Below are 23,704 nucleotides of genomic sequence, written 5' to 3' on the forward strand. Positions count from 1 at the left end.
TCCATGTACACCTCCTCTAGAAGATCTCCATGGAAGAAGGCATTTTTAATGTCAAGTTGAAACATAGGCCAATCATACATAATTGCTAATGAAATCAACACACGAACTGAGCCAATCTTAGCAACAAGGGAAAAGGTTTCCACATTATCGACACCATATAATTGAGAATATTCTTTAGCAACCAGTCGAGCTTTCAATTATTCCATTCTCCCATCTGGTAGATATTTAATAGTATACACCCATTTACAACCAAAAACATGCTTACCTAAGGGAAGATTGGTGAGTTTCCACGTGTGATTGTGTTGAAATGCAGAGAGTTCCTCTTCCCAAGCTTGACGCCACCCTAATGAGGTAAGAGCCTCCTAGACATTCTTAGGTGTAGACACAGAAGATAACAAAGAAACAAACTGCCGATGTGAAGCAGAAAGGTGAGAAACAGAAAATAATTGGATATAGGATGCAAAGTACAACTACGTTTACCTTTCCACAATGCAATAGGAAGATCAAGATCAAAAGGCAACTCAGGTGTAGAAGAAACTGGATCTACAGACAAAATAGAAGCTAGAGAAGGCAACTCGAGTGTTGGTCTTTGTTGGTGAGTATACACTTGGCGGATTGGTGGTCGTTCAATATGATTCTGGACTGGAGGAGGTGGAGACTTAGTCACAGTAGGAACAACAGGAATGGGATCATCAACTAGAAGAGGTAGAGGAAAAGGGACATCTACAGGAGAGAGAGAGACATATCAGGACCTGAGAAGAATGGCACAGAAGGTCTAATGAATAATGCCATGTTGCTCCAAATATTGCTGAACTGAAGTGAGGAAATACTCTCTACCATTGTCTGAATGAAGAATTTTAATTGGAACACCAAATTGTGTATGTATCTCAACATGAAATTTTTGGAAAATGGAGAATAATTCACGTCTTTCTTTCATTAAATAAATCCATGTCATTCTTGAACAATCATCAACAAAAATTACAAAATATTTGTAACCATTAAGACTCAATTTTAATCGGACCCCAAACATCTGAATAGACTAAAGCAAAAGGACTTAGCATACGACTATCAACTCTATGACTAAAGGAAATCCGATGGTGTTTCCCATACTGACACGACTCACACTGCAAAGAAGACAAACAACTCAATGACGGAACAAGTAGCTTGAGAGCTTTAAGAGATGGATGACCAAGTCTGCAATGTCACTGGAGGGGAGTCAAAGAAGTAAGAAGTGCAACCGTAGATCTACCACCATCAAGATAATACAATCCACCAACTTCATGCCCTCCACCAATCTTCTTCCCCATCTTGAGATCCTGAAAAACACAAGAAGAAGGGTAAAAAGTGATAGAACAATTGAGAAACTTGGTTAGTTTACTAACAGACATAAGATTGAATTTCAACTTGGGTACATATAAAACAAAAGACAAGGAAAGAGATGCAGGGTCAACATTACCAACACCATAAATGGGGGAAGTAGAACCATTGGAGCTAGGGTAACATTATGTGATGTGGAGGTCTGAGAAAGAGAGGAAAATGCACATGAAGTCCCGATCATGTGATTAGAGGCTCCAGAGTCAATTAACCAGGGGGAAGGTTTCGATACCAGGCAAGCCATACCAAAATGGGCAATGGTGATTGGTGGCAGTATTTTGCTATGAAGTAGCCTGAAGAAACCTCTCATACTCATCTCTTGGGACACTCATCATCTTCCCAGAAGTAGTTGTAGATGTTGAAGGTGTTGGATCAACCAACTGATACCACTGACTTCACTACCACCAACAATGGCATGATTAGTCCATGTGGAGGGTGGCCCATGTAGATCATAATAGAAATTAATTGGGTGTTTGTCCTTTCCACAATGTGTACATTTCCTAGTAGTGCTTCCTCTTCCTCTACCACGGACTCCCCCTAAACCACGACCTCCACCACTACCATGACTATGACCTAACATGGGGTTGCCACAACCCCATCAACCTGCACAACCTCCTCCTCTATTTCCAATAAGTTCTTCCTTGTGCTCCAATAAATGCTAATCTATTAGACGTTATGATGCCCTCTATGGGTCCAAGAGAGATCCTACGAAGACGGGTAAACACTTCCTCTAGAGTGGGAAGGGTAGATCCACCCAATATTTGTGCTCTAACAGGTTCATATTCTGATTTCAACCCCACTAAGAATCGGGTAACATCAAGTTGCTCCTTTGTTATTGCTGAGTTTTGACATCTGAAGTTAAAGGATGATAGACATTAATTTCATTCCGAAAATTTCTCATACTGGCATAATATTCTTCAAGGGTCTGATTTCCCTGCTGCAAACTAAAATACTCCTAATAAGGCTAATAAACTCTCATAGTATTGTCTTGGCCATTATAGAGCTTCTTAGCATGCTCACATATCTCCTTTGTTGTATCTAAGAACATAAAGTTAGCATTGATTTTGGGTTCCATATTGTTCCACAACCACATCATGATTTGAGCATCTTCTTGCTCCCAATCACTAAAACTCGAAGATTCAGTTGTAGGTTTCTCCTCCCTCGCATGCTTTACTTTCTTCTTAGCCTTAAGAAACACTTCCACCGACTTAGCCCATGGCACATAGTTTTCACCGTTGAGTTTAATGGATGTCATCTGCACATTTAAAAAATCTAAGGAAATCATCACACTCGATTTCTGGTCACCACTAACACCTCCCATTGATGCCATCAAGATTTCAATTCAAGAAACTGGTTATGCCCTTCCCAAAAAAAAGGTATCAGCCCAAACACACCTACAATTGTTCTTTGAATGCTACACCAGTTCACTCACTACCTTGCAGCACCTCCTCATCCAACCACCACGGTACTACCTAACCACACATTCAGCCACCTCTGTTAGCATAAAAAAAAAAAAAAAAATCACTTCTAACAACACCACAACCACCATCTGACAAAAAAGTCCCTCTTGAAACTACTCAGTAGAGGGTTCAAGCCACCACAAACACAACCACTAAGGCTGTCATGCATGGTGATAGCAGTCCAGAAACCACCTACTAGGACTGCCGCACTCCTCTCTCACCTGTAATCCAGACCACAATAACCCTAGGGGCACCAGAATAAGTTACCACAGCCCTCTATAGATTGCCGCAGCCTTCTCTTACCCTTAATCCAGGTTGCACAGCCCAGAAAAAATAAAAAGAAAGAAGGGGAGAAGGACTGATCGTAGCACCAAGAACTTGAAGTTGTAGTCTTCTTCTCTCCTGTTTATTTCTCTAATACCATGTTTTGATAGCTCAGTCGAACCAGGTTCAGAGATATAGAAAAGAGAAAGAGAGAAGAAGAATAGAAGAAGAACTGTCATTCTGAGAAGTCAAAAAGACTCTCCTAGCCGACCATATATATATATATAACAATGTCTAATATTGCTTCTATATCCCTTCTTCCTTTCTTTAAAGCTTTAACGAAATTTTATTTTCAGTTACCAATCAAAACAAAAATACCTACAAAGACAGGTGGTGCTTCCTCCTCTCCATCCTCCTTCCAGAACTTTACTTTACGAAAAAATATCTCTGCACTTCCTTTTGATACTTCGCCACGGTCTGCATCATGTAGGCATATATGTTATGCATATCTTTTTAATGGTCAATTCCAAAACTACTGGACATCAAGTTCTAAGTAGATTACTATATTTATATCTAAAACATGAAGAAAGAAAACAAAAATAAAAGGAGTTACCTAACAACTTAGAAGAGGAAATGGCTGACTATTTGGCTAAGCAAGGGGTGTACGGGAAACAACTTTTTTGGGCAGATTTGTAATTGGGCTTTTATCAATTTGTAAAGGGGGGTTGAGTTCATTTATACCAGCACTAATTTGTAATATCTTTAATCTAAGTTAATGGAATCAATTGTTTTGCTGATCAAAAAACAAACTAGCAGAGAAAAATGTTAACAAATTGAAAGGAAAAGTACATAATTATCAAAAAAAAAAATTGAAAGGAAAAGTACTTTGAGACTTTGCCTAAGGTAGAGAAACTTATGAGCTAAAGTGGCAACAAAAATAAATAAAGAAATTTTTGCCTTTTAATCTCACATATTTTTATATGCAAGACATATTAAAATACGAACAAGTGGTGAAAATATTTGTCCTATAATATCTTTAGAAGACTATTATTGACTAAGGAAATCATTGAGCCCCTCAATCTGTTCTTGTTCCATTCTTTTTATATGGCTCTTACTAGGGCATCTGAGTCAGTTGATTATAAATACTGTGTGGGGTACATATATCCCTCATAAGGTTGAAGCTTTCCTGTTTTTTTCACTATTTTTTGATATGGTCCTTACAAAGAATTACCTTAAAAATAGAGGGCTTCTTTGGCCAATGGCTCCGTGTGCAACCTGTTCATGCATTTTGAGATAAAGGAACCAGAGGATTTTTAAGGAAAAGAAAAGTTCAATTACTGATGGTAGCAGCTACATACATGCAAGGGGATTTGTCCCTACCATATCTCCCTCATCCTTTTGCAACAGACAAAGGGGAAATAAAGTATCTAAGAAGAAATCAAGTTTCTCTAAATTCCTCTAGACATGGCATCTTTATAATTCTTTTTATTTCTCTATTTTTGGTTACTTTAAGTTTCTTAAGAGTTAAGTTCATAATTTCTTGGTACTGTAGCAATATGTACAATAATCATAATGAATCAAATTAACCCAAACTGACTTATTAGGAATTTTTTAGAATGTAAAGGTGCAAATTTGTTGGGGTTAAAACTTATCTACTTGACTTGATTTTAGAGTCATTAAATAGGTTTCTCAATTACTCATCCACAAAGACCAAGATTTTGTGAAAATGTGTTTTGGGAAAGTTGTAGCTGTTATAGCGATAGGGATTAGGGTGTAAATCTATGATAGGATTTTAAGTTATCTTTTTATTGCTTATTAGTTTTAATAGAATTAATGATGGTATTTGGAATTATTTTAAGAGTCCAAGGCATTATTTAAGTATCAAAGGAGTCTTGCTGAAGTCAAGGAATGTACATTGACAAAGACAATTTCATGGCTGAAATCTTCACAATTGTTGGCAGATTTCTCCTTTGATGACTTAAGGAGAAATTGGGAAACAGTGGCCTCTACAGTCTCCACCAAGAACAAATTACAAGTTGAATGGAAACCCCCACCGGATGGAGTGGTAAAATTGAACTTTGATGGCAGCTACCAAGGTAACCCAGGGCCATCCAGAATTGGAGGGATTCTAAGAGATAAAGACAGCAATATGTTGTCTCTTTTCTCAGGACCAGTGGGTGAAGGTGATTCTGTAAGGGCAGAACTACTAGCAGCGGTACAAGGTATACAAATGGCTAGTCAATTAGGAGTGAACAATTTGTTAGTAGAAGGAGATTCCAAGGTAGTAGTGGGCTGGCTGAATAGCCCAGACACAGTTTGTTGGGGCTACAGGGATCTGTTAAAGAAAGTTAAATGGATGACAAGAAACACGACTGCTAGGTTCCAGTGGGTTAGCAGATCAGCAAATGTAATGGTTGGTTCTCAAGGCCAAGCAAGGGGTGTCAAGGGGTGATCTGTTTTGGGCTACTTTGTAATTTGTATCTAAGGTTTGGGCATGTTTAGTGTTTATGATTCAGTCCTTGGGGGAGGTAACATCTCGTGCCTCTTCCTAGGCTGCTTGTATTTCTGATATTTATTTCAATAAAATTACTCTCATTTACCAAAAAAAAAAAAAAGGATGGGCTTACCTTAGTGCTAAATCGCTAAATGCTAATGCAGTTAGGAGTTGTTTCCAGTCAATTTTCAGGTTGAAATTGATGTCTGTAGGGGAAGATCTAATCCCTTATGCTGAATCTATAAATAGTTATTGTAAATTTGCAATTAGAATTTACACAATTGATTTGATGAATTCAATAGTATCAAAATTTTCTTTTCTTGGATTGACCAAAAAGGCAAAGATTTACCTCTTTATAATTATCTCAACCTCCAAAACCACCACCACATGATCCTCCCATCCCTCCAACAATGACCCGAGCATATTCCTCCAACAACACTGAACCAAAGCCCAAAGGAACAAAAAGCTAAAGCCTAGTAGCTCCCTGCAATGAGTTACATATAACCAAACCAAATGAGGAAGATGGAGAAGGGAAAACTCCCTATAGGAATTTCCAATAGGCATCTACTGGAGTAGCTTTATGAAACTCAGTACTTTATATATATATATATATATATATCTTTGGGGGTGGAACCATGGAATGTGGCAGCTTAATCCTATTCAGTTTCTGTACAATAAGGATAAGATGATGATGAGGACCAACAGCTAATCTCTGATAATGAATGAAAGTGCTTCCCGCCTTTCCCCAAATCCTAAACAGTCCAAATCCAGTTGAAGATCTATCAATAACCAACAATTGGAGATGCATGATCGCTGACACATCATGCAAGTTATTACATATTTTCCACCATGAGGAGTGCCCACAATTTTTCATAAAGTTGTAATAATGTTCTTTTTGTTAGGACTCTGTATTCAAAGAACACCCTTAAAGTAAATGATATAACTTTTACTTTCTTAGAACGTTCAATTAATTAAAAATAATTCTGGGGGAAAAAAGAAGAGTTCTTCAAGATGTACTCGTGTCATATGAGCTCAAAAAATGTTTTGTTACACAGGTAAGTCGAACACAATTGGACTAAGATAAATCTTGTTGACCTCATAGGAATATTACTAAAAGCTTTAGCTACATAGTAACAAAGCTATTGGGTTATTAAACTCATGAGTTCACCTACTGCGATATTATTAGAGGAGATCTGATTTTGTACAAGTGCATGAATTTTGCATTGGAAGAGGTAAGGTTCGGATATTAGAACAAAATGGTTATAATCTGTTGAGACAATTATCTCCTTAATTCGGAGTCCCCGTGGAAAAGGAGATGCATCTCTTTTGGGAGGAATTTACATGTCAATATAGCACTTATTTAAAGTTAATGCTGGCCATATCAACAAAGTATAGAATTTACTTGAATTGAGGCGACTCGGAGCATTAGACTCAACAATTTGTTTATTACGGAAAAAAAAATGATTTCGAATGATTGAATCGCAATGTGTTTCGATTGTTGTTCCATGAAGAATTAGTATTCATCCAAGGGCCTAGGCGCGCAAGTTCTAATTGTATAATTAATTGTTCCAGGAATTATTTTACAAGGTAATTCATTTTGCACGGAAGGCAACGACCAAAGTAAAAGAAAGAAAGAAGAGATTTGCAGAGAAGAAATGACAAAAGAATCCGAAATTGAATGCGAGAAGCAAGAGGCTTAAACCCCCAAAATTCGCCGACAACGGGGATCAACAAATGTAAAGCTCGTTCAGAAAGAGAAGGAGAACTTACAATCACGGAAAACGATGTTATCGCCCCTCTGTGATAGCACAAAGAACTGCGAAATCATGGCTAAATCCCGGTGTGCAATGGCAAACTGATCTCAGATCCCGGTCTGATCATCTTCGCACTCCTGAGTTCATTTTATGATTTTACATTGGGCTGTGTTTGGTTCCTTGGAAAGCGAAAGTCTGCTAGTTGGTTTACTCACTGAAGTCCAAATTCTGGCAGTCTTCCACGTGGCAAAATTTTTGGGCCAAATACATCCCTCGTGTTCGAACCATTTTAGAATGATCGCAGATGAGCCAGACCAGCTAAGGCCCATGGGCTTTGACCTGGCCTGCTTTTAGATCCAGGCTTGCAGTGAAAGATGAGAATTAGCTCCTAACCTGGGCTTGGTCTTAATTTACAGGCCCAACTTTCACATGGGTCGTCCAGTGATGTCTGAATTGACAGCATCCAGCACAACATACTAGGGAAGTAGGGCAACTTTTAGTGACTTACGAATTAGATCCCTGTTTGGTCTGAAATATATTTATCCGGGTAAATGACCCGTCTTATTTGGTCAGAAAATTTAGAGCTTTAGGCTATGTTTGGTTTGAAGGAAAATGTAGGGAAAGGAATGAAAAGGTAGGGAAACCTATACAAGATTTGTAAAGGTTTCCCTACCTTTCCCTACGTTTTCCTTAAAATCAAACATAGCCTTAAATTTTGTGTATTGACAGAGGTAATTTTAGAGCTGTAAAATGGGTTGTGCCACTGCCATGCCTACCATGGCATGAACAAGTGGGCCTTGTTGGCATGGGCCTGCAGCCTGACATGGCATGGCTTGATGGCTATGTGTGTGTCTATATATATATATATTCAATTATATCAATTTTATTATACTATTTTATTATAATTATATTGTAACTATTTTAATTTCATTTTATTATTTCATATATAAAAATTTGTATACATCGACGTTCATGTAAAAATAAAATTTTAAGATTCTTTCAATTTTTGTCTATTTTGTTATTTTATTTTAAAATTTTCATTTTTTCAACTTTTTTAAAAAATGCCTATCATAGCCCAGCCCGCAGCCTGGCGTAAGCCTGCCTGGGCTTGTGCCACGGGCCGGGCCGGACCGTTGAAGGGTTTTGGGCCAAGCAAGCATGGCCCACTAAATCACGAGAAGCCCACAAAATCATATCATGTCAGCATGGCACAGCTCACTTTATACCTCTAGGCAATTTAGTCTCATAACAATTTGGCCAACTTTCTCCCTCCATCATAAACTAATTTATCAACATGAGAGAAAAATAACACTTACAAAAAATAGCTCAAAAAATTATTCGAGGAAAAATGTAATATTTATGAACCTACAGTTTCTAAAAAAACAAAAAATAAATAAAGCACGGGTCATCTTTATTGTACAGAGTAAAAGAACGAAACTGGATCAATTTAATTAAGGCCATGGTTTTAGCAAAGTGACAAGCAATGTAAATTCAAGCTTGATTTGTATACATTTCACCAATTTAGGGAGTTGACATCTGCACCCCACACCACATCCCCCACCTTGTATTGGGAACATCTCCCGATGATGTCTCATCATCTCCCATTCTTGTTATCGGAAGATGTTCACGATACAAGGTGGGAATGTGGTGTGGGGCATTGTGGGGCGCAGAGGTGAACTCCAATTTAGGGCTGCAAACCCACGTTATTTTCAATGTATTGGGAGTGGGCCTTTGGGTTGGTCTCCTAATTCGAACATTTGGGGCCTGCATGTATGATGCTTATGTGGTGTGTCATGGTTAGGGTCCAGTATTAAGAACAGATTTGTTAGAGATACAAACTTGAAAAACCTTGTTCATATATCTGATACCATGCTTTGACAGCTCAATTCAACTCTTGTTGTTGCAATACTAATGAAAATATTCTCAAAGGAAACCATTAAAGGTTCAACGTTTTAATAAGCAGTTGAACATTCTATAATTCATCTACAGTTATTCAATGTCTTAGTTCAAGACTTTCCAAGAAAAAAAGTATTCTTTCATTTTTGTATAGGGATGCTAATGGGTCAGTGTAGGGTCAGATTAGGGTTTTGATTCATCAACCCAAGTCTGGTTTGGGCTTTGCTATTTCAACCTATTGGATCATGATAGCCCCTACAGGGTATTATTGCAAATTGGTATGATTTCTAACCCTATAACCTCAAAGTTTAGGCTTTCTTTTAAGGCCTAAGCCTGGATCCGAGTTGAAAAAAAAAAAGAAAGAAACGAAAAGAGAAACGAAATTTTGGGCTCAGACTCGGTCTGTGTAAAATTGCAGACTTAATCAGTCCAGGCTCGGGTCGGGCCCACCCAAGTTGCACCCCTACCCACAAAACAAATCTCAAGTATAAATGATGGTATGCATGTTTCAAGATGAAATGGTATCTTGGACCAAAATGCTAGGGCTTGAAACACCAATGGTACCAAACAAAACTTAAGTCCAAGTCATTAGTAGCCCCTCGTTGAGCATGTAAGGTACATAGTGTTTGGTACCGATGTATTTCAATTTTCAACCTGAAGCGTGAACCCAATGCCTTAGTTGTTGCCGTAACGTTTAATGCAGAAACACATGCTTGGTAGGGTTACCTGCTACCTACTAACTGGGCGTTTCAGGTGCCACATTAGCTTCATCCAACGCTGCATCCTGTATCATCTCCCGAAGAGATTTGATGATTCTCCATCACCCCCGTGCAAAAAATCTAAGGCACAGTGGTTTCTTCTTTTTAGCTATCCAAAAATAAGTGATTTCTTCTTTTTGCCTCAAATGGTGATGTTAAAAGGATTTTTTTGTTTAATTGTGAATGAAGAATCAGTTCAGGCACCACAAATGTGGCATCTCCGGAAGCTTAAATGAGAATGCAACATCAGGGTACCAAATCAAACACCGCCCTGATGAATTACTTCACTACAACAAACCAAACCGAGCTAATTCTATATACTGGGAGGCTAGGCTTAAATTCAATATGGTGGATTGGTGCATTGTGCAAACAGCCCAATGTAAATGCACGCAACTAGGGGCTCCGGATGTTAGGACGTTTAAATTGTCTACATGCAAGAGTTTCCATCAAGTATTGAGTTTCCTTTTAAATCCCAGTAGGTGCTTGGGTTTATTTGTTCCCTTGATGCACATTCCAAAGTAACTTTGTAGAAAGTTGTTCAAACTAATGAGTCAGATAGATGCTTTTATTACACCACTCCACAGACCACACAAATACAAAGTAATAGAAGTACAAGCACTAGGTAAGAAAATTTACAAGATAAGTCCCTTAATTTAACTTTAGGTTTTGTCTTACAATTCCAAATGCAAATCTTAATTCAACAGGGTAGCACTGGGTCGCAACCATTGTATTGTACCTAATTCTGGATAATGAAACCAAGTAGATGTTGTTGAAGCTATGGATGAAAATGCATTATCAACACCAAAATGCTTGGTCTTTGATGGAGACTCTTCTACCTTCCTTATCTACATTACTTCTTTTGTAATCGAGTGTCCATTTCTCAAATGTACACTTGGTGAAGTCATAGTAACCACCATGAATAGAGAGTACTCCTTTATTCACTCTTTCTTCAATCCAGGGGTAAGTTAGCAAGTTCAGTATTGATTGGTTGATTGATTCCTGTAACATGCAGAAAATAACTCATCCGAGCAGCAGACAACAAAGACGATTAACTTAATGCATTCACATATTACACTTATTACCAACAATAAAGACGATTAACTTAATGTATTCACATATTACACTCATTACCAATTATAGTGTATCCACAAGCATTTTTTTCATTGTCTTTACAATTCTACCATTGTTTTTTACACTTGTGACCAATTATAGTGTATTTGTGCATGCATTTTTTTCATTGCAAGTTGAAGGGGCTAGAAGGGCTAGGAGTAGACCAAAAACGACACGGGTGGAAATAGTAACAAATGATTTAAGCACTCATAATTTAACAATGGATATGGCATTAAACAGAATGGAATGGAAGAACAGGGTTATGTAGCCAACCCCATATAGTTGGGATAAGGGCTTGGGTAATGATGATGATGATGGCCATTTCAATCCACCAATCAAAAATTCAATAAAGCTCAGTTTGGGAAACGTGCAAATATAAATATGTACAGTACAAATACAAGGTTTAGAAATACGATATACAAAGTTTTCCACTGTACATGTTTGTATTTGTACTCTTCCCAAAGTTGGGGAAGAGTGTAAATACAAATATGTACAGTACAAATACAAGGTTTTGCACTGTACATATTTGTATTTGTACTCTTCCCAAAGGAAGGACTACAAATACAAATATGTAGAGTGCAAAACCCTGTATTTTGTATTATTTTGTATGTATTTGTACTATACATATTTGTATTTGTACTCTTTCCAAACTGAGCCTAAGTTTCAAATTGATTTGGATGCAAATCTGCAATAAAATATTAGCAAAAACAAGGTAACTGATTGGTGATCAAAATATGTGATAAGAGGCAAGAAAGAAAAGAACACCTTCTCACAGTGTCTGCATTGCTGATCGAAGCTGAGGTTGGCAGCAACAGCTTTTGTGCGTAACCTCGCCTTCTTCCCAACCACAACCCAGTTTCTAATAAAGCTACTGAAATAAACAGATAAATTGGTGTAAGAAACCATAATAAATTCCACTGCTCCACAAAGGAAAAACGATAAGACATGCCATTCATGTTAACAAAAAAGGAATTATCTGGCTTTACCTTCTGTCTATTTCATCTGGCATACTCATAAGGGCTTGAATACCTCCACAACAGCTGTGGCCAATGACAAATATATTTTCGACCTGTAGGAAACACTAATTTTTAATCATCTGGTGACAAAAAAAAATGAAAGAAAAAGATGCACACTTAATCTTGTAGTGTTTGTGAATAGCATGTACCCACTACCTACAATTTTTCAAAAACCACAGACTGAAGAGGTGCTGATAAATATATAGGAAGAAAATCAACAACTCAGAACCTCAAGAAGCATAATTTTGTCCATAACTGATCGTCAAGTAGAGTAACTATATACATATATAATATACACATAACCACAAGGAAACTTACTTCAAGAGTATTTACGGCAAATTCAAGGGCAGCATTAGTTTCTGAGGGTCTCTGCAAAAGAAAGATTCAAATTTAAGATTTACAAAATGAACAAGGTTTTTTTTATCAGTAAAATGGACAAGGTTATTTCATCCATATCTTCCCAGCTTATAGCATCAAGGTTTTCACCATTAGAATAACAAAGGCAGAAGAAAGACACCATAATACCTCAACAGGAGGTACCAGATTTGCCACATTCCGTATCATAAAGGCATCTCCAGGTTGAAATCCCAGGATGGTAGAAGGGCATACCCTAGAGTCTGCACAGGCAATCACCATGAACTGTTTTTCAACTAGTTAGTTATTGAACGAGACCCAAGTTTATTGATAAAAAATGCAGAAGCTGAGCATCCCATTCTAAATTGGCTTAGAAAATAATAACATGAAATGGGAAAAAGAGGCAATCCAACAATGTTGAAGCCAGATTTTAAACTGGATAAAAGAACAAAGACCAAAATATAAGCCTAGTTTGTTCTATCACCTTTGGTGCTTGAGCTTTTGAAAGCTTCTCAAAATGTTCTGAGTTCTCCCTGTTTGAAATGCAGGCTAAGTTAGTTTAAACATTGGCCAACTTCAGGCTATAATACTTTAGTTTGGAGACTACCGTTACTTACAGGTATTTGTGCCTTTTAAAACTCAAAAACCTATTTTTCATCTCCCCAAACAGATCTAACCCCTGCTCAATTTTATTTACACCTAGTTTGTTGTTGTTTGTAATTTCTTGGGTCAATCCCGCAGAATCCCTGGAAGTCTCTACTCTCAAAGTTGGATCACTCCTGCAAATGAAGAAGCCAAAAGATGGAAATAGCACAAATTAGAATGATTAATAGATTATACTTAACGAATCCAAGGAATAGAATAACAGAGCACAAGTGATTCAAACAAGAACGAATACATTCTTATCTTTTTGGGTCAGTGCCGAAGGTTGCATTGAATCTGTAATTCTAAAAGTACAGATTTCCTATAAATAGATCATCAAACAATAACATTAGAAACTCAGACAATTATGGATTAAACGGATTTGTGCTGAGAGCCAATTAGATAAGCACGGATATTTGCATGCATACCCAGTCACAACCATTATGTAAAGAACGATGTTGGAGCAAACAATTAATACCGGTTCTCAGTAGATTGCTAACTAATTAATTGCCATTTTAGGCAATCAGACCAACCATAGTTCGAAAGTTCAAATAGAAACTAACTATTTTTTTCCAGACCCATTCTCTAAAATCACAGCACAAATTCAAATTCATAAATAATAATCCGAGATATCATGCAAATCCCGTAGAATTCTCAACCGATGAACAATATCCCAGCTAAGTTGGCAAAAGTTAAAGACGAGGAAAAGCAAAACGACCATCAATTTGAAACTGTTCCAGAAAAATAGGGTGAAGAGATAAACTTACTTGTTTGAACCCAAGGATCTCAGATGGGCCTCCTCAAATTTCCCTAACTTCTCTCGGGAACCATAGATCTGCAGCTGGGAATGGTATCAATGAAGACAACTCAGGGAAAAAAACTAGAGAGAAGTAAGGAAGTAAAAAGGGGAAGTGAAGAAAAACTTACTCTGGTAACCCCCAGTGAAGTTCTAGAAAGACCCAGGAAAGAATTCCTGGGTCGAAGAAAGGTTGCAGCGGAGCAGTCTTGAGGCTGAGGAGCAGGTGAGGGTCGAAGAGCTGCCATTGCGGATCCTACGAGGAAGAGGGAATGCGAGTTGGGAAAGCAGAAAGTGGTTAGGGTTTTTCAGACATGGATACATGAATGAATGGATGCATGTAAATGATAGAACAGATGGGTGGAAGTTGGGTCACCATTTTGTCTCCAAGAAAGACGGAGAAACCGAAGCAAATAAACGTAGTTTAATGGCCGTCGCATCTGGTTTAAAGTTAAAACTGGGCCAACTTGCCAGGAGATATATTGTGAACACCGATTCGTACTCTCCGGAGCCGGAGGATCCTTAAACCCATTTATTCTCAAGTCTTTTCACTAACAAGGGTTACCACGTGGATGCAGGTGGACCACTCCTTTTCTGATAAGCACAAAGAGATGGGTCCCCTACATGATGCGGCTTTCTCGACAGTCGACAGGTCGCTTCGGATTCAGAGTCCTCCACGCCTCCACCTTGTATTCGACTCGACAATTAAAGAGGATATTACACAACTTGACAATGATGCCTGCCCACAGCCCACTACAAGCTAAATCCGGATCTGATCCCTACACCTACCCCAACTCGGATCTGTAGAGTGGGAAGAGTTTGTGAGTGGGAGATCCGGATTACTCCCGACATAGGGAGATATTCGTTCTACAGTGAGTAAATGAGTAGGTTCTACTCGAAATTTAATTTAATGAAACCGACTTCGGACCGGTATTGAATTAATCCTACCGAATATGTTATAGAGTAGGATCCAGTGATAAATTCTTGGAATCGACAATGAATCGACTGCTACCTAAGTTGTCGATTCCAGAGTTTACCCTTTGAACCAAACCTAAGAAATTGACTTTCGAATTAAACTTGCCTTTAAATAAGTCCCGGAATATCTTTAAGGATGTTGAAGATTTAAACCTAAGCGTTCATGGTTATAATAATTATAGTCTTACCTTATCATTAAGTTATTTAAGTGATTTGATTAGTTGTTTTATATTAATATTTAAATGTATATAATAAATAATATAAAATGATAAATTTTGAATTATATTAATTTATTATGATAATTTATATATTAAATTACTCAATGTAATCAATAAATATAATATAAGTTTTAAATTATAAATTATTATTATTGAAAATCATGTTTTACTTATTTTTTTTATTTTGAAGGGCGATAGTAAAGAAAAAACATGTTCCACGAGTAGAACTTGGAATTGACAATACCAGAAATGACCCTAAAAAAGACCTTCATTAAGTAGGTTAAGGTTCCAAAAACCTAGAACTGACCCGTAAAGGATAGGTTTCAAATTTTGCCACTGAATTGAACCAAACTGACCCATTCTCACTCCTAATACAGAGTATGACAGTATAACCCAAATCTCCTACAAGTACAAGCTTTGTTCACATAGAACTCACCATTAGACTAAAAACCACCATGTATGAAATGTATAGTGTAGGAGTATTCGGATTGCTCTTCAAGATAAAGAGACATTTGAAGGTTGTGCAAGCGTCAATGTAAATAAAGAAGGGAAACCCTAAAAAAATAAGATATAAATGGCTGAAGTTTTCTGTCTTGCTGAAATCTCCCTAAAGTTTGGTAATTGCAATCACCTCCTCTAAACTTTTTAAAACAATCGTATGTAGACCCCTTAGTTAGAATCCTCTAACAATATGCATGAAAATGTCCAAAATACTCATGCAGTTACTTTTGACCAAAATTGTTTATTTTTCCAATTTTTTTTCGTATCAATCACTTCCCTAAGCCTCTCCAATCTCATTTACAAAATTGGTTTATTTTTCAAATTTTCCCTTCAAATCAATTGCTCAAAGGTCAAACTACAACTTTCAACTCTCTTTTTTTGTTCTTCATAAAGTGTGCATTGTTTTTTTTTTTTCCTTTAGAAATCAGCCTCAATAGCAAAAGTTTTAAAATCGGACCAGACAAGGAACCGTTACGGGCTTCAGTTCCCAAATCGAACGATCCAACCATTATGTCTAAATAGACAACCCACTCAAACAAAAAAAAATAAATAAAAAATGTAAAAACACAAAAGAGAGCCAAAACTGTTCCCGGGTCGAATGGTTTGATGGTTTGATCGCCCAAATTAGTGGTTCATTGACCGAATCAACAATTTTTGGCCAAAAGTGGCTTTTTAGGGTTTCAGTTTTTTCAGTCTGATTTTGAAAACATTGCTCAATAGTAACTGTATGGGGGTTTCACACATTTTCATGCATCTTATTAGAGGATTTGAATAGAGGAAGTCTACTTACAATTATGTCATAAAATTCAAGGAAGATTATTGCAATTATCAAAGACTTTAGGAGACATCTCAGCAATGGTGAGAAACTTCCCTTCACTTTTTAAAGACACATGCAAAAGACCTCACTACCATTATTTTTTATCACAGAAAATGATGTAATGTTTTAAATTTTTCGAAATCCCACCTTTGTTCATGACAAAATTTATTGGAATGAGCATTAGACCTCCCTTTTATTACTTTTTTTTTTCTGACGGAAAATGACCATGTAATGCTTTAAATTATTTGAAATCCCAATTTTGCCCACAGCAAAAGTTGTTCGAATGAGCATTTGTCGAATTACCCCTAAAAATGTAAACATCTATACTTTCATATAAATATAAATTATGTAAATATAAATTTTCATATAACTAATGTAATTATATTTACAATAAATATAAATATTCATTCCAATAAAGCTCCTGCAAAAGTTGGATTTTAAAATGGTCATTTACTAGAACACCCTTATAGTCTCACAAATTTAGCCTATAGCTTGTGTTTTATTAAAACACCCCTTATAGTTTGCAACCTATTTACTTAACTTACCTTTCATTAAGAACTATTTGTTTTTCCATCTTAATATAGTAACATGATCACCTAAACTAAGTGGAAAATGTCAAAGGCTATGGATCCAATGATCCATGGTTGCTTATTCCAAAAGTACGCTAACACTTTTTTGTATAGAAAATAAAATTGAAAAAAAAATAGAGAAAACAGAATGGTTATTCATGTTTTATTAGGGGCAAAAATGACATATTGTTTTTAGCTTCTTAAGATTATATTTATTGAATGGATGTTAAGGTAAAAATTGTTATTTTTCACTTTCATCTAATGGAAGGTCGATTAAGTAAATTGATTACAAACTATAGGGGATGTTTTAGTAAAACACAAACTATAGATGCCCTTCAAGTATTATTTAATTTTCTTTATCAATTATCTAAACATTGACCAAAAAATTAATAGTCCCACATCTTTGCCTTTTCCATTCAAGAAGGTTGGGGTCACGTTTGAGTGGGCATTCTGATGACCTCAACTTTCTTGAATAGAGGAGGCAAGGATTTGAGACTATTAATTTTTTTGTTAATGTTTGGATGGTTGATAAAGAAAATTAGATGACACTCGAAGGGTATTTATATTTTTTTAAAATGTCACTTGCCGGTTAGTTAATAACTAGTTAACAGTAGGTACCGGACTATCATGTTTTGAAAGTTTGGGTACTGAATTGTCACATTTTAAAATTCAAGAATCAAAATGACACTAGGCCCAAAGTACAAGGTACTAATAAGGAAATTTCTCGTTAATAAATTCATGAAACTATAGGGGTGATTTAGTAAATGGCCCATTTTTAAATTTTAAACTATTACCTCCATCAAGAAAAATAATGAAAGGGAGATTTAGTATATGTTTGGAAATGTTTCTATTTATAAAATAAATATTTTTATTTGATTTATCTTCAAAACCGAGAAAAAGTGGTTGATAAATGTTTCTTTGGTATTTATTGATAAAGAGGTGTTATATAAGTAGAACAATAAATAAATACCTTTGTATTGAGGAAAACGTTAAAATGAAATTTCTCCAATGATTGACTAACACGCAAATTAAGACAAATTTTATATAATAAATAGGAATACGAAATAGCATGATAAGACAAATACCCACATGGCAATGACCTGTTACCGTTTATCAAATAAAAAGACTTACGAAAGCAATACCAAACGCCCTGTATTTGAATAAAAATCCATTGGATTTTTTCTTCTTTTTGATACACTCAAAAAGAAAAAACAAGACAGTCCTACCATACAAGTCCATTACATAAATATACTGCAATCCAAGGGGAAGTCTGCCTCCCTGTCAAGATGACTGGAATGACCTTCGTTAGTCGGTTAGTCAGCTGCTTAATTGCCTTCGCTCTATGTATCAGAATACCCGATGTAAAACTGTTTCTCCTAGCTGATCCTTTCGCACATTTGAATAAATATAGAACATCTACATGGGGTGGTGTCTTTTCCGAGCAGACTGCCGAGAATAAGACAAGCTTTGAGTCACCTTCAATCCAAACATTCCTTTAACAGCTAGCTTGTGAGCTACCCGGCATTCCGACATTAAAAGAAGTAATTTCAATTAATCTTGTTTACATTCTAACGAGCCGACCCAACAATATATAATAATTCATCCAAACAAAGACCACTTGAACATCTAATAGCATCAAAATTTACTTTTTTTTTTTTTGTAGGTTTCAGCAAGGTCTTTAAAATCGAATCAGACATGGAACCGTTTTAGGTCGAATTCTTGTGCAATGTTCAAAGTATCATTACGTATCTACCCATACATATGTCTTGTTCCAGGACCCTTCTGATATGCCCCTACTGTGGGTGTATCGGGGGTCTGACTGGTTCAGGGGATGGAGGAGTCCTAGACCGGCTCCCCTAAACCAGTTTTGAAAAGAAAAATAAAAACAAGTACCAAAATGCTCGATACGTCCCTACCAGCTAGACTTGTTCATGGGCCGGGCTGGGCCGGGCTTTGACTCTTTAATAACAGAAAAATGTTAGGCCTGAGCTCGAGCCCGGCCCTGATAAAAAGCCCGAGCCTGAAGCCTGACCTAATAAAAGAAATTCAAAATTTTCCCTATTCAAATGGACATTTTCTATTTTAATTTAGATGTTTTTTCCCCTATTTAAATGAACAATGGTCCTACAAGTGAATCAACAACATTCTCAAATCAAAAAAATTATTTAAATGGACATCACATAGGGTTTTTACTTAGGTTTAACTATAGGTCGGGTTGGGTTTATTTAGGTTTAACTATAGGTCAGGCCGGGCTATTTTGGCAAAGCCCGAGCCCGGCTCGAATTTTATGCGGGCCGGGCTTTTTGGCCCGAGGTTAAGCCCGTGGGCCAAAAAGCCTGTTCAAGCCCGTCTAGGGGTCGAGCCACCCAGCCCATGAACAGGTCTACTACTAGCGTATCGGGCGTATCGATATTTCGAACCTTGTTCTTGGGTTGAATGTTTCAACCATTAGGTCCAAATAATGGCCCACTCAAACAAAAAAATAAAAAATAAAACACAAAAAATGGCCAAAACTGTTGTAGGTTGAACGATTCAATGGCTTGATCGCCTAGATCAGTGATTCATTGACTAAATCAATGATTTTTGGCCAAAAGTGGCTTTGGGTTTTAGTACATCTTTTGCAAAGTAAGATTTAACAAATTAGGAAATTAAAAATTTTTTATTGAACATAATGCTTTTTCTGTGATAAAAAAAAAAGTAAAAAGAATATGTTTCTCACTTGTGCTTATATCAAATGTTCAATAAGGCAATAAGAAAAAACACTTTTTATTTTATCTCAGACCCATGACAAGCCCAAAAGTGGTCGCACCCAGCGGTGTCAATTGGACCGGATTTGGTCCAATCCGATCTAATCCAATGTGAGTCCATTACAAATGGACCAAATCTAATCCAATCCAATGAATATTTTAGACCATTTTGGACCGATCCATTTCAATATCTGGACCATCTAATATGTTTAAATTTGTTTTAGTTTAGATTGGTTTTAACTCAAGCGTGTTTTATTGACACCTTGACACCTTTCGTATTTTCTATCAATTGACCAGATATTGTCTCAATCCAACCCAATCCAATATAAATTCATTATGTACAGACCAGGTTCAATCCAATAAGTTAAATATTTGGATCAAGCTTTTTAAAACCGAGCCAGATAGGGAGCTGTTCTAGGGTCCGGTTCCCAGGTCGTCCAGTCTGAACAGACAGCCCACTCTGACAACAAATTAAAAAAGAAAAACAAAAGAAGTTCAAAAACTGTTGCTCGAGTCGAAGGTTCAATGATTTGACCACCTAGGTCAGTGTTTTGCTGATCAAATCTACGATTTTTTGCCAATAGATAAGTTTTGGGGTGAAATGGCATCAGTCAGGTAACTGTTTCCAGATTTTCAGCCTAACCATTTGGTCTGGTCTGGTTTTGAAAACACTGTTTTAATCTATTAAGTCTGGACTGATCCAATTCATTATGTCTTATTGGTCTGTCCAATTCGTCCAAATTAATTTTAGTTTGGACGGAGTCCAATCTAAAACCAGTGCATTGACATCTCTAACCACACCGGCGCTTGGTTGTGCTTTCTTCTTCCTGCTATCAAATCCATTCAAACCCCAAGTTGGGCTTGGGTTTACAAAGCGTGAAAAGTGAGATTGAACTACCACATGCTCATTCACAGCCCTACCTAACTGCACTGTTTATTTATTTGCTAAAGTTGGCACTTAGCGGTCTGAAACGTAGACAAATTGATCTAGAGCCATGCCTAATCTCCATGCTACTAGTCAAACTGTCAAACACCCCCTTTAGTGTTTTACATCGGCCATGTTTGGGCTGGTCCGCAAAATTCATAAGCCAACAATAGAACCCAAGCCCGGATCTAAGCTTTCTCCAGTGCCTGGTGAAATTGAATTTGGATAAACAGAAAACAGCATCCTCATCTACCCTAAAGAAAGCTTGGAAACGATTGGATATTAAAGAAAACATTAAGGCTGTGTTTGCATGTTTGGTCTGATAGAAAATAAGAGAGAAACAGTATAAGCGATCTTATTTAATAGTTTATTGATAACCACTAGGGATGTCAATGGAGTTAGGGGTGCCAATTTGACAGGATTTAATTCAACCAAGGTTTTAAATAGTGATATGGGCCGATATGGCGGGCGTATCGGCCTGTATCGGTGTTTTTTTTATATGTTCTACTTTTTTTATGAAACCAGTTCAGAGGGGTCGGTTTAAGACCCGGCTACCCTCTGAACCACTGGCTGATCCAATACAACCCCTGTAGGAGTGTATCGGGAAGCCACAAGCATGATATGCATTGGCTGGTACAGGTCGATACGTATCGATACTTTGAACCTTAAGTTCAACTCAATCTGGTCCAACATTAGTCCATTACAGATGTGGCATGCCCAATCCAATCCAATGAATACTTGGGACCATTTTGGACCATCAAATCTGTTCAAATTGGCTTTAATTTAGATTGGTTCTAATCCATACCTGCTCCATCAACACATGTATTCTTATCTTATATCAATGGACTGGATATTGGTTTAATCCAACCAAATCCAATATAAATCCATTATGGATGGATCGGGTCCAATTCAATATGTCTTATTGGTCAGTCTAATTCATCCAAATTGATTTTGATTTGGATGGGTCCAACCATTCAACCCAAAATCGGCATATTGACACCTTTGAACAAAGCAGTGTAAACCACACTGTCCTAAACCACATTTAGGCGCTTTTTGGGACTGATTTTCAAGAAAAAACGTCCATGTTTCCAAGACCCATTTTTCACAAAAAAACGCTTCTGCCATGTAAGCAGTGAGCAGCATTATGCTGTTTGAGAAGGTGATTTTTATCACTGTTTTTCATATATGTGCTGACAGGTAAGCACCACATAGGATACACATCAGTCAACAGTTGGGGGAAACGGTTCACTGATGCATGAAAATGCCAAATTATGCATCGATGGGATCCCAATTTTTGAGGCATGCCCAATTTTTAATAATCAGCTAAACCAAATAATGAGATACCTGGGCATTTTTGGAAACACCTATGCGGATCCAATGTGGCCCCATTTTTTTGAAAAACGACCATGTTTCCAAGCATCCCCTTAATGTGCAACTATTGTAATACTTGTTTGGATAAGACTGGATGTAAAAAAATCAGATGTACTAGATCGAAATTTCTTTCATCAGTGACCTTCAAACAGAGAAAATTCTTTCATCAATATTCAGATTCAAATTAAATATTATAAATCAATTTTAAATAAGACATGGATTATATTTAAATATTTAATATCATTAATAAGTTATGCTAAAAATTATTATATATATAGTTACACCTTGACACTGAAAAGGAATTATACCAAAAAAGCTCAATCAACCAACTAGTATTATCTAATTGGTAACCAATCAACTAGTATTCCTGAAAATTCACGCAGGTTTGTTGGTTAAAGTATTTCAGGCAAGGTTCAAAATTTCATCACGTATCGGCTTGTATTGGCCAATACATATCGTTCCAACAAATTTTTGGCACGATACATGGTATCAAATTGAATGTGCCATATTTATTCGTCGTATTGAGGCTGTATCGTGCCCGTACCGTACCTATATCGTTGAGTATTGGTGCGTTTCGACACTATATTGGCCGATACAATATGATTTTATTGTGGTGGAAACACAAATAAAACTCCCTTCGAAAGAGGGTTTTTAAACCCATTTCAGAAGCTCTCTTTCTTTCCCAAACCATTCAAAAAGCTTTTTAACCTTTTTAAAGACTCAAATCTTGTAAAAATTGGCCAAAACATCTATAAATTTGTAAGATTCAATAAGTTTTTCGAAGTTGTGAAAAAAGGAGTGAAACTAGATATGTATTTTCAAATTTCTTTTACATTTTCAACCAATGTTAGAAAAGATAAGGGGAAAGAAAGTGGTTTGCCCCCTACCCCTTTGGTTGGGGGCTTCGTCCCCTTTTAACAACTATTATGCATTTTTATTTTTTTTAATATAAAAGTTTTTTATTAAAGATAAAGAAAAAAAATAAAAATCCCTCATTTCTCCTCCCTCATTCCTCCTCTTAAGGAATCTTACACCTCTTGCATTCTGAACTATGCTTCACGCCTCTAGGTAGTGGAATGCCTCTGTGTTTTAAAGCATTATATATTTTTAGAATAAAATATGCAAAATAATTATTTCAACTATTACGTCCATAAACCCATTCAATTTTTTGTTACATATTTACTTTTCTTAATTTTTATTTAATTTTTAGAATAAAACATGCAAAATAATTATTTGAATAAAAATAAATAATTATTTAGTTATTAGAAACTTAGAATAAAACATGCAAAATAATTACTTGATCTATTATGTCCATAATTAGATAGCATGCTTCTATTCCCAACTTCCCGTTTATTGATTATAATATGTTTTTTCATAAAATCCACTAAAATATATTATTTGTATGCATAAATAGCTCATTTATGTCTTATATTTAGTGATATTGATGTTTATTTATGATTTATTAGAGTATTTATAGCATTTCCATGTGTTTCCATGCATATCTTAATTTTTCGTTCGTATCCATGCGTATCCAAGGCGTATCCCGATATGTTTCTTAAATTTGCCTTTTCAATATGCATAGCGTTTCCAATACTTTGAACCTTGGTTTCAGGTATCATACTCTTCTAGTGTCATAAAAATTGCCTTACATATTATTAATAAA

The 23,704-nt window shown here is 36.4% G+C and overlaps 2 protein-coding genes and 1 long non-coding RNA gene across 5 annotated transcripts in view; all 3 read right to left on the reverse strand.

Annotated features, from left to right (window-relative positions):
* Positions 1 to 7,540, reverse strand: part of LOC148850648 (AP-4 complex subunit mu) — a 36,791-nt gene extending 29,251 nt beyond the window's left edge. The window contains exons 1-2 of the mRNA XM_088946102.1: positions 7,363 to 7,540; positions 3,481 to 3,575 (exon numbers count right to left, since the gene is read on the reverse strand). Coding sequence (XP_088802228.1) covers positions 3,481 to 3,575; positions 7,363 to 7,420 — 153 coding nt within the window. The 5' untranslated portion in view covers positions 7,421 to 7,540. The remainder of the gene's footprint in view (positions 1 to 3,480; positions 3,576 to 7,362) is intronic.
* On the reverse strand, positions 4,330 to 6,076 carry LOC148850649 (uncharacterized). The gene is made up of 3 exons (XR_016099495.1): positions 5,942 to 6,076; positions 5,726 to 5,831; positions 4,330 to 4,373 (listed from the first exon to the last, which is right to left on the reverse strand). It is a non-coding gene; the product is annotated as an uncharacterized LOC148850649 (long non-coding RNA).
* Positions 7,541 to 10,534: 2,994 nt separating the features above from the next.
* On the reverse strand, positions 10,535 to 14,596 carry BCA5 (beta carbonic anhydrase 5). 3 transcript variants are annotated; one of them, XM_088943909.1, is made up of 10 exons: positions 14,295 to 14,596; positions 14,050 to 14,174; positions 13,890 to 13,957; positions 13,098 to 13,259; positions 12,965 to 13,013; positions 12,652 to 12,765; positions 12,445 to 12,495; positions 12,097 to 12,179; positions 11,876 to 11,981; positions 10,535 to 10,999 (listed from the first exon to the last, which is right to left on the reverse strand). In XM_088943909.1, the coding sequence occupies exons 1-10, from the start codon at positions 14,356 to 14,358 to the stop codon at positions 10,796 to 10,798; spliced, it is 1,026 nt and encodes a 341-aa protein (XP_088800035.1). In that variant the 5' UTR covers positions 14,359 to 14,596; the 3' UTR covers positions 10,535 to 10,795. The 3 variants fall into 3 exon arrangements, with proteins under 3 accessions (XP_088800035.1, XP_088800034.1, XP_088800036.1); XM_088943908.1 differs by having other exon boundaries at positions 13,890 to 13,963; XM_088943910.1 differs by lacking the exon at positions 14,295 to 14,596 and having other exon boundaries at positions 14,050 to 14,288.
* Positions 14,597 to 23,704: the final 9,108 nt, after the last annotated feature.

The sequence above is a fragment of the Nelumbo lutea genome, chromosome 5 (genome assembly GCF_056320005.1).
Source record: "Nelumbo lutea isolate HS-2025 chromosome 5, American lotus-T2T, whole genome shotgun sequence".
NCBI classification, from domain to species: Eukaryota; Viridiplantae; Streptophyta; class Magnoliopsida; order Proteales; family Nelumbonaceae; genus Nelumbo; species Nelumbo lutea.